Raw genomic sequence first — 16,051 nt, 5'->3', positions numbered from 1 at the left:
CCAAAATTGCAGAATATTTTGCCTGATATTTGTGTGTACTATTCATTATTATACCTATTGGAGTTTTGTGTTGTTTGCTAAGCAACATGCTAATGTCAAACTTCATATGAAAAAGGATATTTGTGTGATGCACACACAAGTTGCTGCCTATGTACTGTGGATACGTTGTTTTAGCTCAGTATCAGTATCGCACATATCAATGCATTACGCCAAGCAAAAGTCATCCAAAATTATGGATGAGTTTAGAATTTTTTTTTTTGTTGTTGCTTGGAATTATTTAATAAAAACAAATATCCAACAGTAAGTTTAAAGTATGTTGCTTTACCTTATCAATGTCATGAGCTTTCAAATAATAATTTATAGAACTGCATGTATATGAAATACATAAGCAAGGCATCTCACATGTTTTCAGTAATTCTAATGATTCATCATATTGTTATCTGACGAAAGTAGACAAGATAAAATAACGTCAAGTTAAACAAATGATTTCAAAGTGCTCCCATACATTAAATGTATTTGAACCACCATAAAATACTTGTGCTGCACTGTGCAAAACATTTTTAGCTGCTAGTCGAGATCTGTGTGACTTCTACAGCTGGGCCTTTGGTTTTGGCAGGAAGTGCATGTAAACAGTGCCACTAACCGAGTAAGATGGTGTTTTCTGGGTTCCTCCCATCCTCAGTCCAACAACCATAAAAATAATCATTCTCCCAGCTCAAGACACAAGTGCACTGGCCTGCTGACTCAACATTAAAAAATATCTGGGGCTGAAATTATATTTTAGGTCTGAAATCTTTCCATCAATGTACCCAAAGAACAACAGCAGAGCCAAAATTCCAGTGACTTCCTGTGTCTTGTTCTGCCGCAAATGAAAAGGGACAGGGTTCACATCCCGTTCTGGGATGCTTTCACAGATGTTGCACTTGGTGGTGAGAAATAATAAATGATGGCTTGAGTAAGAACATCTGTGCCATTGTTTAGAAGGGTATGTTTTTTCTATGAATCAATAAAGCAATCTGTGCACACTCAAAATAAATGTGAAAATCAACAGCATCTAGGCAAGGAAAGTAAATGGTTGATAATGATTACTATGGTGTTCTGGGTGGTTGCTAGTTCTTTGATTGGTGGTGGCTAAGGTGTTTCTAGTGGTTGCTAGGTGGATGGATGGTTCAATGGATGGATGGACAGATGGAATGGTGGATGGACATTTAGACATGATGGATGGATGGATTTATGTACAAATTAATTAATTGATTGATGGATAGATGAATAGATGGATGGACAGATATTTAGATATGATGGTGTGACAAGGTTCTTAACTCTCTTGACAAGGAGTAAGTGGGAGCCGGTTAAAAGTTTTTAGCTCTCACACTATTTTACTGCAATGCACACACTTATGGCTTATCAGCACAGGCGTGCACACACAGCCAACTTCGTGTGGCATTCTCTCGCTCCCCTCTCGGTCTGGACTGCCCCTTTTATCCCTCTCTGCTCTCACTGCAAAACACAAACAGCTGTTACAGATGGGACTCCTTACCGCTCTCATCTCTCATCTCACGATCTCGCTCTCCATTCACAGATCAGCACTCGACCACGCCACCACCTCCACAGATGGATGGACGGACATAGATAGACTGACCGATCGATCGATTGGTCAATAAACAGAATGATAGATAGATCGATAGATAGATGTATTTAGTCCACATTTTGACCTTGCTTTTCACTGGATTTTAAATGGCATATTGGTATAGTGGGTGCCTTGTTTAAAGCATGTATACAGAGAAACTGTTCCAGGAAAGAAGGACTAAAGTAAATAGAAAAGAGGCAGAAATGGGAATGGAGTGTGTGTGTGTGCGTGTGTGTGTGTGTGAGAGAGAGAAAGTGGGAGTGACTTGTGTTGGCGAAGAGAAGTCATTCTTAAAGACTTCCAGATGTGGAGATGTTTGGCAGATGAGAGAGAAGAATGTTTTGTAGCAAAGGGACCATGAGTGATTCTTGCTCTGAAAGTCCCCACCTCTTCAGTTATGTGATCAGACCATCACAGCTACATTAAAGACAACATGAATTCAACATTAACCCCATTTAGTTTTAGACAGTGTTTTGTAGCTACTTTGAAATTTTAGCTTGCCAAGTTAAACAACATAACATTCAAACAACTATTTTGTAAAAAGTAGTTAGTTACTGACAAGAATAGTTAACTAATGGGGGGTCGTCAATATATTCTACAATATATAACTATTCAATAATGTTATTTATGATTTAATCGTATCAAAGCCGTATTATTCTGGCACTAAAGCAATGTGGATTTCTGAACGAATCTCTGTTAGGGTTATATTTTTAAACTTGATCAGATTAATTTACATTCAATGCAACTAGAAAAACTATTATACACTCTAAATAAAATGAGTGAGCTGGAAACAAAGTGATGAACATTTAAATGATTACAATTTTGTTAAGTCAATGATGCTCGCTCAAACAACTGCAAACTCACATTCGTGTCTGGCTCCATTCTGGTATGTGAGACTTTTGGAATATTCTGTTTCTCTTGGAAATGTGTCACATTAAGGAAGTAAAATGGGTTGTAAATGCCATTTCACATTTAATGTAAAGCCAGAGATCTAAAGCTTACTAAGCAAACACAACTGTCACACTACAATACAAACAAAGGCACACTGATGCATGGCGTGTCAAGGGTGTTTTAAAAAGCATTCTCAGGTGCAATAATAGCAGCCAACAAAAGCAGCCCATGAATAATCTGGGAGTGAGCCACTTTGCGTAATCAAGTCCCACTTTCTCAACTGCTGTGACTCACTTCAAGCAAAAATCTGGATTGAGACACATTTAAGGTGCTCCAGGCTGTTTCTAATGCACATGATAGAAGAAACAGGGGACCAGATGCCCATTCATCAAAACAGAAACAGCATGCAATGGTTTTAAGAAGTGCACGTGCATCACTTTGTTAACACAGCTATGCTTGAAGCACATTGATACAATTCGACTAAATTCGATGCCTTCATTGGCGGCCCAGAAAAACAGCTGAGTAAGGATGTTGTATAGAGCTCCGTCAGATCAACTAATTTAGCATACAATAGTTAAAATCCCACTTTACACTACCAGTGTACACTTTGATACCAAGATAAGATACCAGTCGAAACATTTGTCCTCAATGACATCAAGTCAGAGCATGTAGTGTGGGCTAAATGACTCAAATGGGAAACTAAAATGCTTCTGAATGCTTGTGAAAACCCCATGCTAGATGATGCCGGTAAACCACAGACAAATGGAAATGACTGCATTCTGGATGATGGAGAACTTTGCAGAAAGGGGTTATTTTTCAGCTGGAGAAGAGAAAGTGTGTAAAAGACCTGAGTGATTTGAGTCACCTGTGATGTCAGTAAATGTTTCACCACAAACTGAGAAAACAGTGAGGTAAGAAGGCAAAGAAGGCAAAGCCCCTGCAGACATTCAAATAGGCTGACAATGAGCATCATAAATGCTAACAGGTGGCAGATACAATGTAAATATACAAACTGTTTTAGTGCATCTACATTGCAAAGAGTAAAAACGTGCAGTTGTTATTTTTAAGAGATATTTCTACCTGATCTGACCCTTAAAAATTATTTTTATTGGAGTAATGTAGTCAGGTTGAGTAAGTCATTTTAATTATTATTATTATTTTTTTTTTAAATCACTAAAGCACATTTTTAGGTTAACTGACAAAACTATGTGTAATCTGATTTTACCAAAACTTTATATGCAGAGCTTTTGAAAGGCACTAATTTGCTATAAACAACTGATGCCAAGGAAATATTAAGGGTAAATAAAGTTCCCTTTTGCAAAGCTTTTATAAAGGGGTTCATTAATAACTAATACTGTAAGTCATTTACAAATGCATTCTAAATCATTGATATGCAATTATAACAACATGAATAAAATTGCATATACAGGTGAAACTCGAAAAATTAGAATATCGTGCAAACGTTCATTAATTTCAGTAATTCAACTTAAAAGGTGAAACTAATATATTATATAGACTCATTACAAGCAAAGTAAGATATTTCAAGCCTTTATTTGATATAATTTTTATGATTATGGCTTACAGCTTATGAAAACCCCAAATTCAGAATCTCAGAAAATTAGAATATTGTGAAAAGGTTCAGTATTGTAGGCTCAAAGTGTCACACTCTAATCAGCTAAACACCTGCAAAGGGTTCCTGAGCCTTTAAATGGTCTCTCAGTCTGGTTCAGTTGAATTCACAATCATGGGGAAGACTGCTGACCTGACAGTTGTGCAGAAAACCATCATTGACACCCTCCACAAGGAGGGAAAGCCTCAAAGGTAATTGCAAAAGAAGTTGGATGTTCTCAAAGTGCTGTATCAAAGCACATTAATAGAAAGTTAAGTGGAAGGGAAAAGTGTGGAAGAAAAAGGTGCACAAGCAGCGGGGATGACCGTAGCCTGGAGAGGATTGTCAGGAAAAGGCCATTCAAATGTGTGGGGGAGCTTCACAAGGAGTGGACTGAGGCTGGAGTTACTGCATCAAGAGCCACCACACACAGACGGGTCCTGGACATGGGCTTCAAATGTCAAACGTCTTACCTGGGCTAAAGAAAAAAGGAACTGGTCTGTTGCTCAGTGGTCCAAAGACCTCTTTTCTGATGAGAGCAAATTTTGCATCTCATTTGGAAACCAAGGTCCCAGAGTCTGGAGGAAGAATGGAGAGGCACACAATCCAAGATGCTTGAAGTCCAGTGTGAAGTTTCCACAGTCTGTGTTGGTTTGGGGAGCCATGTCATCGGATGGTGTTGGTCCACTGTGCTTTATTAAGTCCAGAGTCAACGCAGCCGTCTACCGGGATATTTTAGAGCACTTCATGCTTCCTTCAGCAGACAAGCTTTATGGAGATGCTGACTTCATTTTCCAGCAGGACTTGGCACCTGCCCACACTGCCAAAAGTACCAAAACCTGGTTCAATGACCATGGTATTACTGTGCTTGATTGGCCAGCAAACTCGCCTGACCTGAACCCCATAGAGAATCTATGGGGCATTGCCAAGAGAAAGATGAGAGACATGAGACCAAACAATGCAGAAGAGCTGAAGGCCGCTATTGAAGCATCTTGGTCTTCCATAACACCTCAGCAGTGCCACAGGCTGATAGCATCCATGCCACGCCGCATTGAGGCAGTAATTAATGCAAAAGGGGCCCAAACCAAGTACTGAGTACATATGCATGATTATACTTTTCAGAGGGCCGACATTTCTGTATTTAAAATCCTTTTTTTATTGATTTCATGTAATATTCTAATTTTCTGAGATTCTGAATTTGGGGTTTTCATAAGCTGTAAGCCATAATCATCAAAATTATATCAAATAAAGGCTTGAAATATCTTACTTTGCTTGTAATGAGTCTATATAATATATTAGTTTCACCTTTTAAGTTGAATTACTGAAGTTAATGAACTTTTGCACGATATTCTAATTTTTCGAGTTTCACCTGTAATAAATGCTTAATAAATTCACTGTTATAGTGACATTAAAAGGAGGGATTTATATTCCTAATTTCTTGGCTAACTTTTGTTGTCACTTTCCTTGTCACATTGAAGTTGATAGAATGTTTTTACCTAGTTCTAGTTACCTAAAGTCCTCTCCAAAAACACTTTTCAGCTCTTCATGCTCATTCTCAGCATATATGATATAATAAAGCATGATGATCTTTCCCCTTTTCTCCCCAATTCGGCATGCCCAATGTGCTCTAAATCCTCGTGGTGGTGTAAAGACTCGCCTCAATCTGGGTGGCGGAGGACGAATCTCAGTTGCCTCTGCGTCTGAGACCCCGTATTATCAAGTGGCTTGTTGAGCGCGTTACCATGCAGACCTAGCACGTGTGGAGGCTTCACGCTATTCTCTGCGGCACCTCAACCGCGGCACAACTCGCCACATGTCCCACAGAGACCGAACCACATTATAGAGACCACAAGGAGGTTACCCCAAAGCGACTCTACCCTCCCTAGCAACCGGGCCAATTTGGTTGCTTAGGAAGCCCGACTGGAGTCACTCAGCACGCACTGGATTCAAACTCGCAACTCCAGGTGTGGTAGTCAGCATCTTTACTTGCTGAGCTACCCAGGCCCCCCTAAGCCTGACTGAACTTTCTGTATACTGTAGGTTTCTAATGTTGCCAGCTCCTTAATAAATGCCTCACAGGTGTCCACTTTACATTAAAGTGCATTTTACATATAGGTTATTAATATGAGTGTTATGAAGCAGTTATAACATGTGAGGTTAACCGGCTCACTATTTGGCAAGTAATGCATGACATTCGCCCTTGTTATGTGTGTTGTTTTAACGGCAAACTATGTATAATGCGTTAGTACGTGAATTATTAGTCATTAAAGGAATATTCCAAGTTAAGCTCAAAAATTTAGGATACAGTGAAGCACTTACAATGAAAGTGAGTGGGGCCAATTTTTTGACTGTTTAAATGCAGAAAAGTTTATAAGTACTTACTTGAATTGTTCTGTTTATACACATGTATTATTTGAGCTGTAAATTTTTTTAAATCGTAATTTTTACGGTCGTTTTAGAGTTTTAGGGATTACAGCATACCTTTGTGTGTTAAGTGTCCAATTCATTTTGGTGACACTGTAGCAGACCATCTATAGCCTTAACAGACAATCTCCTTAGGAGCAACCTTAGATTTGGTTGCCAAAGTGCACAATGTTGACAGTTCATTGATATTGTGGGATTTGAGCCCACAACCTTTCAGTTATTAGCCCAGATCTTTAACCACTACTATTAATGAAAAAAAAAAAAAAAGCTTAAATATAGTTATAATTATATTATATCCTTACCATTGGCGTTCTTTCCGCAAATGAGATGCTCATAGTGTTGCAGGACCCCCCACAGCTCAGCATCATTATTGATGACGCCCTCCAGCGCCTCTGCTGTCAGGACACAGCCGGGGGTCGCGCTGTCTCTCTCCGCCAACAGCACACGCACGCCCGCCTCCTCCACCAGCGCCTCCATGCATGCAGTCAGGCAGATGGCCGCGTACTCATGAATGCGCACCGAGATCCGAGTGTCCACCATCCAGCGGAAAAAGCGTCCGACCGAGAAGATAAGCCCACACCGGGCAGACTTCCCCTTGCGCAATAGCTCCCCAGAGCTCATGTTGTACATAGATATGGCTTTGACGGTGGCCGAAACGCAGTGGTCAGCCAGTGCCCAACTGAGCACCAGCCGGATCGCGCTTTGGACCTCGAACCGGGTGCATCTACAGTGCATAACACTGAGCCGCTGCGCCTCTCTGGACATGCGGATGAGAGCTCTGCGCATCAAGGCGGACAACCTCCGCACAGCCTCCGTGGAAAATGAGGTCCCCTTCCCTGCGCCTTTACGCACGACCCTCGCCACATCCTCCTCCGTCCACGGAAACTCCTCCAGCTCCGGTAAGCGGGGGCATTTGGAGAAAATGTCCTCTGGATCCTCGGGAAGAACTGTGTTGACTGTGTCCCAGCTGTTGTTCCTGCTGTTCATGGATCCAGAGTAGTACCACCAGTTCCCCCGGTGAGGGGTGTTCACGAACGCCTGCGAGTTGGATTTGGAAGAGGACAGGCTTAAAGATTTACACGAGTCCCCTGCTCCATAGCCTGAGTCTAGAGTTAAATCCTCTAAAGTTTTCATGTTTGAGCTGTGTAGTCCTGCCATGGCCGGTTCCTGGTTGGTTTGTTAAAGGGAACCTGAATTTTTTCCAGCTGCGCGAAACTCGAGCTGGTTCTACTGGTTCAACTTCTCTTTGACATTTATGTAACTCTTTAAAGTGTCACGCTTTAGAGAAAAGTACCACGCGGTGGTTATATAAAGTTTTAAATGTCAAATAAACATCTGCCTAAAAGGAGAATTTGGGGGAAACTGGCTTACCTCACCAAATGTCTATTCCCATAAGAGAAAGTTTGCAGGAGTTTCATCCAGATCTTGAAAATAATCTAAACTGGACATAAAAGTCAGGCGGGAAATCCATCAATAAAGTCCAAATCGGACGGTCAGAGATGTACGGTACACTGAATCCGTCAAATTGATCCAGGAATGGGCGACGTACATCACACAACACGCCTCCCTTCACTGGAAACTCATGACTGAACTGAAAGCAGCAGCAGAGAGATAGCGTGTATTGATGTTCGATTCGCGAACCATTCGATTCTTCCAAACGACTCACTCGAAAAGATTCACCAAGAATGATTCAATGATTCACTCAATCTCGACTGCGTGACAACTCGAACCAAAGTCACTCTAGCAAGTCGGTCTACTGTTGGCCGTCTTTGAAACGCTTTCGGGAGACTGTTTCCATTCATGCCTGCGCAGCTCCTATCACCTTGAATGGGGGAACAGCTAAATCTAAAAAACAGTTGTTCAAGTTGACGTTAGAGAAGATTTTCCTGACTTGTATGGCTAATCGGTCTTTTTCTAAAGGAATTTGCATTAATTGTGTTAGTCTGGGGATGTATCCACCCAAACCCATTGTCATCTTGTGCTCCGTGAGTGTGTTTAAGGGCTAATAGGTGATAAAATTGTATTTATTTCCTCCTTTGGTCAAAATAAATTTAATACTAACATTCATCTGTGATTAACATTTTTCTATGTAAAACTTTACATATATTCACATTTATTGATCTGAAGCATTATGTTTGATAATTACATATTAATAAAAATGATTTTCTATTCACCTACCAATTAATATATATATATATATATACAGTACATATACATGCACAACCGTTCAAAAGTTTGGGGTCACTTGACTGAAATGTTTCTAATGATCTTAAAAATCTTTTGATCTGAAGGTGAATGCTTAAATGTTTGAAATGAGTTTTGTAGACAAAAATATAATTGTGCCAACATGTTAATTTATTTAATTACAAAACTAAAAAAAGGTTTTGAAATGGACTTTGACCGAGTAATTAAGAAAAGCAGCCACTAAGTGTCCAGCATATAGATGGGAACTCCTTCAATACTGTTTAAAAAGCATCTCAGGGTGATTCATCAAGAAGTTGCTTGAGAAAATGTCAAGAGTACATTTCTAGGCAAAGGGTGTCAACTTTGAAGATGCTAAAATATAGATATATACATAATATATAAAATAACATATAATTCCCATATTTCCATTTATGTTATTCCATAGTTCTGATGACTTTACTACTGATCTAAAATGTAAAACTTTTGAATGGTAGTGTATATAAACTTAACAATAAGTCTTAAGTGCTCGACATACCAATAGTAATTACAGTAATAACTGTATGTACTGTTACAGTTAGTGAAGAAAGAAAGAAAATGTATTTGCCAGAATAGTGTTCAAGGGTGGGGCTGGTTATTGTATTTCAACATTACATAATATGTCAAGACACACTACACTACACACTATCATAGAGTCTATGACTCATTATGAAGTTATTTACAGGACACTTTAATAATGCTTCACAGCATTTTCAGCAGTGGTCAAAACTGTTACAATGAGTCTCATCACCTCAACCTAGATATCTATAAAGACAGAATCCAAAATCTCACACCTCTTGACTTTATCTGATGTGCTGATTTTTAGGTGTTTTTGCTTTTATGACTCAAGAGTTTAATTGCTCTAATTACATCATGTTCAGTCTAGTGTAATGTCACAGTACAGTCATTATATACATTTTACAGTAACTATTATCTTCATTAAAGAGGTGTGTGCCATTACGAAGTTCTAAACAGTGAAATTAAAATGATTACGTTTAAAGTGTAGTTTTGACAGATTGAGCTGTTTGAAAATAACACTTTGTACTGGAGCTCCCTCTAGTGCCATAAAGCTGTTATATGAAATAATAATAATAGAAATATTCTGCCAGTTGTTGAGCTATGGGAACAAAATAATTCTCATTATATCCAATACACCCGAGATCAAATGTGTAATACACCAAAAGGCAATGAGATGCTTCAGCTTTAAACTTTATTTATCAGAAAAAAAAAATACAAATAATAATTGTTGAAAAGAACAAAATAAAATAAAAATAATAATATATTGCAAACATTCTGAAAAATTTCTACACAACAATTTCACAGAAATTACCTTGAAATGCAGCTCCCTGTATGAACATAACAGTTTCCTGTCTTGTCTTAAATAGGCAGTCTGAAGATACTGTATATCTGACCAACAGGAGAATTAAAACACCTCAACTCTTTTAGAAAGGACAGGTTTAAGATCACAAAAGCTGGGCTGAAAGCTCCCAGTATTTCCGATGACATAAAAACAGTAAAATGTTAATAGGACAGTTTGTAAACACATTTAAATATGCTCTTTGTTGGTTTGTAGTATGTTGCAGCATTGAAATAAATGGCAGAATGTATATACACCATTTCATACACCTGAGCTGCTCATGTCAGTGTAAAACATTGTTTTAATCTGCAAACGTTTCGAAGGTACTTAAGTAGGTGCAAGATAATTCAAATGCATTGAGTTTTCCAGTATTCATTTGTCTACATGAAGCAATGCTATTGAGGGACTTTGACACTCCAGACTGCTCAACATCAGGACTCTTCTCTAACCCTGTATGGACTGCCAGGTTGAACACTGTAAAGAAAGGCACACAGCTTTCGGACATCTTTTTCTCACCATTAAACTCAGTACAAATGGATACTGCAAAAAGTCTTGAAGAAGAGACAGAGATTTGGTCCATTCTAAACTCAACATCAGGTTTCATCTGCATCTGTGAAACAAGCCAAAATCATGTCCGGGTCGTACTTCACTCTTTAAAAGAAAATTCTGTTTATATATAAAAAAAAAAAAAATTATTTTGAAGGAAGCCAATTTTTGGACCCTTAAGAATTTTCACATTGTGACATCATTTTTTAAGACAAATAGCCCCCCCATCCCCCACATACACACAATTCTCATGACTGCAAAGCACCAATTGTTTTTTAAAGAACATAAATTAAGATGTATAAATACTTTATTTTTGTATTATTTAAATGTGTCATTGTTTTATTTCTCCTTACAGTAATCAGTAAGGAGATCATTATTCTTTTTGCATTACGGTAATGAGAATTTGATGGAAAATGTGCTTAATTGTCATGAAAAAAATTGCCACAGTGCAAAAGAATCTTACAAAAATATCAAAAATATGTCTGGGTCAAAATCCACTAAAAATAAAAATAAAAGAAACATTTTCTTCTGAAAAATGAAGCCTATTTTAGGACCATCAAAACGTTTCGCATTGTTACATTATTTTCATGACAAATTTTTTATACCGCAATATAATTTTTTTTTTAAAATAAGCATACATTTAGGGTAGTAAAACATATAGTATCATGTTTAAAATCTTTATGTAATTAAAAAGTGTCGTGTTTTTTACCTTACAGTAGAAAAAAATTCGGTGTGACGAGGAGGAGGGCGTGGCCAGGCCGTGATGGAGACCGGGCGGCGCTGAATCAGCTGATCAATGGGAGAGCGAGATAAGGGGCGGCCAGAGACGCCGGTTCGAGAGAGAGAGAAATGTACGCGGCTGTGTTGCATATGTGTCCGTGTTTGTTTACGTTTGTTTTAAGGTGAGTTTCTCAATAAAACTTTGTTTACTGTTCAGCTGGTTCCCGCCTCCTCCTTGCCCGTCCCTTATCTCGCTCTCCCGCTGATTCAGTGCTGGCCGTGCTCCATCATGGCCTGGCCACGCCCTCATCCTCGTCACATACGGTAATAAAATTACATCAAAAAAATGTAAATAAAAAAAAAAAAGAGCATGAATTAAAGGCAGTACAAAAAATACTATGTTATGCATTTTTTCACCTTACTGTTGTCAACATTACAGCAATGAAATTAAGGTAAGTATATATATATATATATATATATATATATATATATATATATATATATATATATATATATATATATAAATTAGCATAAATTAAAGGTAGTATAACAAATACTACCATTATGTATAAATACTTTTTTGAAATGTACATTTTCACCAAATTGTTTTCACTTTACAGTAGTCATAATGACAATTTTCAGTATTATGGAAAGGACAATTTGGGTGGAAAATGTGCTTAATTGTCATGAAAATAATACAAAAATCTTAAAAGTACAAAAATTGGCTTCATTTTCTGTAGGCAATGTATCATTTCTTATTTTTTCTTTTGATTTTAGGGGGAATTATAACATGACAGGCATGTTCTCTTTTGAAATCCATTCCTAATGAGGAAAAAGGAAGCAGCTCTTCACAGCAAACATACGTAAAGACAAATACTTTTAATTTTCATTGCTCAGCCGGCCGTTCTCGGGTCCAGTTATGTCCAGAACTCTCAGATCAGCAGGACTTTGAGTAGGAAGCCACATGGTCGCCCACTGCAGAAATATTTGATATCTTCAATATACAGTATATGGCAGGGGTATACGCCATACATCAGATCAATTCTGCAGGTCAATTGTAAGGAGGCGTCACTCTGGACAGGAATTGACATTTACAGCTATAGAAAAGCAGACGTCTAAGTACCAGCACACGTCTAAACCTTTAAACAATCATTTCAGCATTATATCTCAAGTGCAAACCATATTTACGCGATCCAAAGTGCTTGAATTGCTAGTTTACAGTAAAATCCACCCAGCACTGAAAACAATCTCCATTTCCTTTCAATCTTTAGTCAAATTTCCATTTTCAGTTATCAATGAGAGCTCATCATCTAACAGACATCAAGGTACAAACACTTGGTAAATAAGAGTCTTTTTTCTCTCATGAGTGCGTTTAGTTTGGACAGCAGCTTGAACCCAGATTTAGTCCTGCGTCTTCCTATATGAGATGGACCACACAGTCAAGGGTCCCTCGAGACACAATGGTTTGGCCCTTTAAGGTGCCTGTGCTCATTTCGTGAGTCTCAGTGAGCTGCAGTTTTAACCTTTAGACGTTTTAATGGACTGAGAGTTCCACATGCCTCTCTTAGAGTGATAGTAGTGGAAGAAGTTCCTCAGTCTCAACCGCTCGACCTCCAGACCATTTTGCAGCACTCTGAAAGAGAGGAAGAGATGAATTTAATTTGATTCATTGATGTGGTGATTAACTGATTGAATTAATCACAGCTGATTGCATATCAGAATTTGCTGGGAAAGACCCCAAAGTGATTTTAATAATTTTAAAGTAATAATTATAATGCATATAATCATTCGGATTGTTCAAATATATTACATAGCTATTATATATTAAATGGCTTTTCCATATATTTATTTCCAGAAGACTATTATTGGCCTAATCTAGACAGTAATCCATTTTTAATGACAAAAACATCACCAAGGCTTATTACAGAATTTAGGGGGCATGACTAATAAGGGATAATGTACAGTCAGCCGGATGTGTTCGCAAAATAAACCCCAACAGGATGATCAGGAAGTGAAGGACTCTTGTAACAACTGGGTGACTGTCCTTTATCATGCTAATAATACGGCTAATATACAAATAAATCAACATAAAATATTGATTCAAATTGACATGATGTAATTATGAAAGAGGAAATAAATTGCTTAAACCATTAAATTGACAGCCTTGATTAATATTATTATTATTATTATTATTATTACTATTATAGTAAATGTTACCAGACAAATTCTAACTAGTATATACAACTATTTATTCTGGGGTGCAACTAGCATCTGCCTTATTTTATTAAATATTTATATCTCATAAAATCTCTAAATATTATTTTAATTGTATTTATTTATTTATTATTTATTTTACTTCTTTTTATTTTAAACTATTGTTATTTTTTGAGAGTAACTATTTGTACCCACCAATATATTTCCTTTTTTGTTAGTATAAAATGACAAAATACAAATATAACCAATGCAAATATATTATTATTATTATTATTATTATTATCAGACAAACCCCAACTAGTATATGTTACTATTTAAACTGTGGTGCAATTAGTATTTTATGAATTGTATATTATACATTTTTATTTAGATTATTTACTTTTTTATTTTGTATTAATTTGTTTCATTTCTCCTTTCTGTGTTCTACTCTTTTTGCACTACTGTCATTTGACTTGTTCTGCACCAATTTGGCAACAAAAATCATTTTCTGTTATGCCAATAAAATGACTTAGATTCAAATTAAATTAAGAAAGAGTAAGTTGGGGGAATACGGTTATAAAAAGGCAATTAATGGCAAAGGTCACATGAGAGGTGAGTGAAGTCAACAGTATGTGCCTTTGCTCATATCTGGAAATGAACATAAGAATACAGCAAAATGAATCACGCTTAAATTCTTGTACCTGTCCAGTAGTTCCCAGTCTTCTCCTCCCCAGCGGTCTTTAAACTCTTCTGTGTTCATGCCACCAATCTTGTCAAAGTCTGACTTGTAAATGCCAAAAAGACCAAAGCCGTTAACCTCCCAGTAACCTACACAGAGAGAAAGATATGTGCTTTATTATAAATACAGGCTTCCTAACCAAAGATTTTTGAGATGTTTTCACTGTGTGTGACTATGCACAAGTCATGTGTGTGTTACCGTCAGGCTCTCGTGGTGAACTGCCACAGCCCAGTCTCATGACTATAGGAGCGAAGGCCAGTTTACCCTCCACGCAGTGTTTCCTGATGCTCTCCAGAATGTTCAGAGGGAAATGAATGTGCAGGTCACACAGAAACACAATACTGTGACTGTCCTGTGAATGTACAAAAAAACATTCTGTCAAATCACACACTGCTCTGGTGTGGTGCAAAAACAATTACTGATCAAAAAGCCTTTTAATTGTCTAACATCATCTTTGCTTCTAAATTGCTAAATAGCAACCGCTGTGAATCACCAGTCTCGTTTTTACAGTCATTAACATGAGAAGGATTCCTATAAACGGTTTAAACCTCATCCTACATTTCTGTCAGCAGTGATTCATGTCCGATAATCAGTTTTACATCAAGATTAAAAGTGTAATCCCTGTATGGGAAACTGTGTCATTAATGCTTCATTCACACAGTTACTATAATTATGAGTTCCTGACTAATGAAAACCATTTACAGTGTCCAAAATGAACACTTGCCAAGCAGCAAATGCAAGCAAAATGTGACTTTGGCGAATAAATAAAAAGTTAGGGTCTATTTATACTACTGCCTCGAACGTAATCGGCCTTAATATGATTTACACCTCTCCAAAAATGTAACCATGTGTCGCGTCAAAACAGACCATAACAGCGGTGACGGGTCCACTTTGTAACCAAAGACTGTTTTTAGATCAATGCTTCATATCACATTGTATTTGGGCTCGTTTTAATCGGGAGCATCTGCTGTATTCATATCCTGTCTGTTTTTTTATGAAATGTATGATTCTTTCAGAAATGAAGGCAATTACTCTCAATACACCAGCATTTTGGCTGTGTACTCGCAAAGTGACACAGACACACCAACGCAGAACTGTAAATGCAAACCACCGCATTGGCCACTACGCGGAGTCTACGGCGTAGGTTTGACGCAGAAGTATAAACTGGGCTTTACTTGTTGATGGCTGGTAATGTGATTAGAAACTGCAACATAACATGTGGTTTAGTTTGAAATGTAAGAAAAATTATCTGAATTTTGTCCATTTAAGAGATCTGTTGTGACTCCGACTTTTATCTTGGTGGAAATGTTCAAATGTTCTGAAGTTCATCTAGGATGCCTAAAGATCCTTTCCCCTCCAGAAATCCCTGTGTCGACACATATGTGGATGTTCCTTGTATTAAGCCTCCAAAATGAAAATAGGAGAAATAAAAACCAAGATGGGTCTTGGCATTTCCACAATTTTCCACAAAAGGAAAAAACCGAGCGGTGAGAAGAGAGAAGATGGCTAATTTACGGTCACTCCCTCAGCAGCGGCATTAACGTCAGATAAGAGTATATAACAAAAGAGTTTCATCTTCAGATCTTTACCTCGATGGTGTCCACACCAATTTGTAACCCAGCAGAACGTTCAAAGTTTCCTTCCCTCCTCAAATATTCATATCTATGTGACCAAAGAGAAAAATCCAGAAAAACAGATAGGAATTTTACTCTACTGATTTTAAAG

The 16,051-nt window shown here is 37.7% G+C and overlaps 2 protein-coding genes across 3 annotated transcripts in view; both read right to left on the bottom strand.

Annotated features, from left to right (window-relative positions):
* Positions 1-8,585, bottom strand: part of LOC127640163 (ankyrin repeat and BTB/POZ domain-containing protein 2-like) — a 71,070-nt gene extending 62,485 nt beyond the window's left edge. For both annotated transcript variants that reach the window (XM_052122585.1, XM_052122587.1), the window contains exon 1: positions 6,854-8,585. In XM_052122585.1, coding sequence (XP_051978545.1) covers positions 6,854-7,709 — 856 coding nt within the window. In that variant the 5' untranslated portion in view covers positions 7,710-8,585. The remainder of the gene's footprint in view (positions 1-6,853) is intronic.
* A 3,463-nt stretch (positions 8,586-12,048) lies between these two features.
* Positions 12,049-16,051, bottom strand: part of LOC127640162 (N-acetyl-beta-glucosaminyl-glycoprotein 4-beta-N-acetylgalactosaminyltransferase 1-like) — a 251,321-nt gene continuing 247,318 nt past the window's right edge. The window contains exons 17-20 of the mRNA XM_052122584.1: positions 15,916-15,988; positions 14,525-14,678; positions 14,289-14,415; positions 12,049-13,027 (exon numbers count right to left, since the gene is read on the bottom strand). Coding sequence (XP_051978544.1) covers positions 12,913-13,027; positions 14,289-14,415; positions 14,525-14,678; positions 15,916-15,988 — 469 coding nt within the window. The 3' untranslated portion in view covers positions 12,049-12,912. The remainder of the gene's footprint in view (positions 13,028-14,288; positions 14,416-14,524; positions 14,679-15,915; positions 15,989-16,051) is intronic.

The sequence above is a fragment of the Xyrauchen texanus genome, chromosome 49 (genome assembly GCF_025860055.1).
Source record: "Xyrauchen texanus isolate HMW12.3.18 chromosome 49, RBS_HiC_50CHRs, whole genome shotgun sequence".
Lineage (NCBI taxonomy): Eukaryota > Metazoa > Chordata > Actinopteri > Cypriniformes > Catostomidae > Xyrauchen > Xyrauchen texanus.
This window is presented reverse-complemented; position numbering and strand designations above follow the sequence as displayed.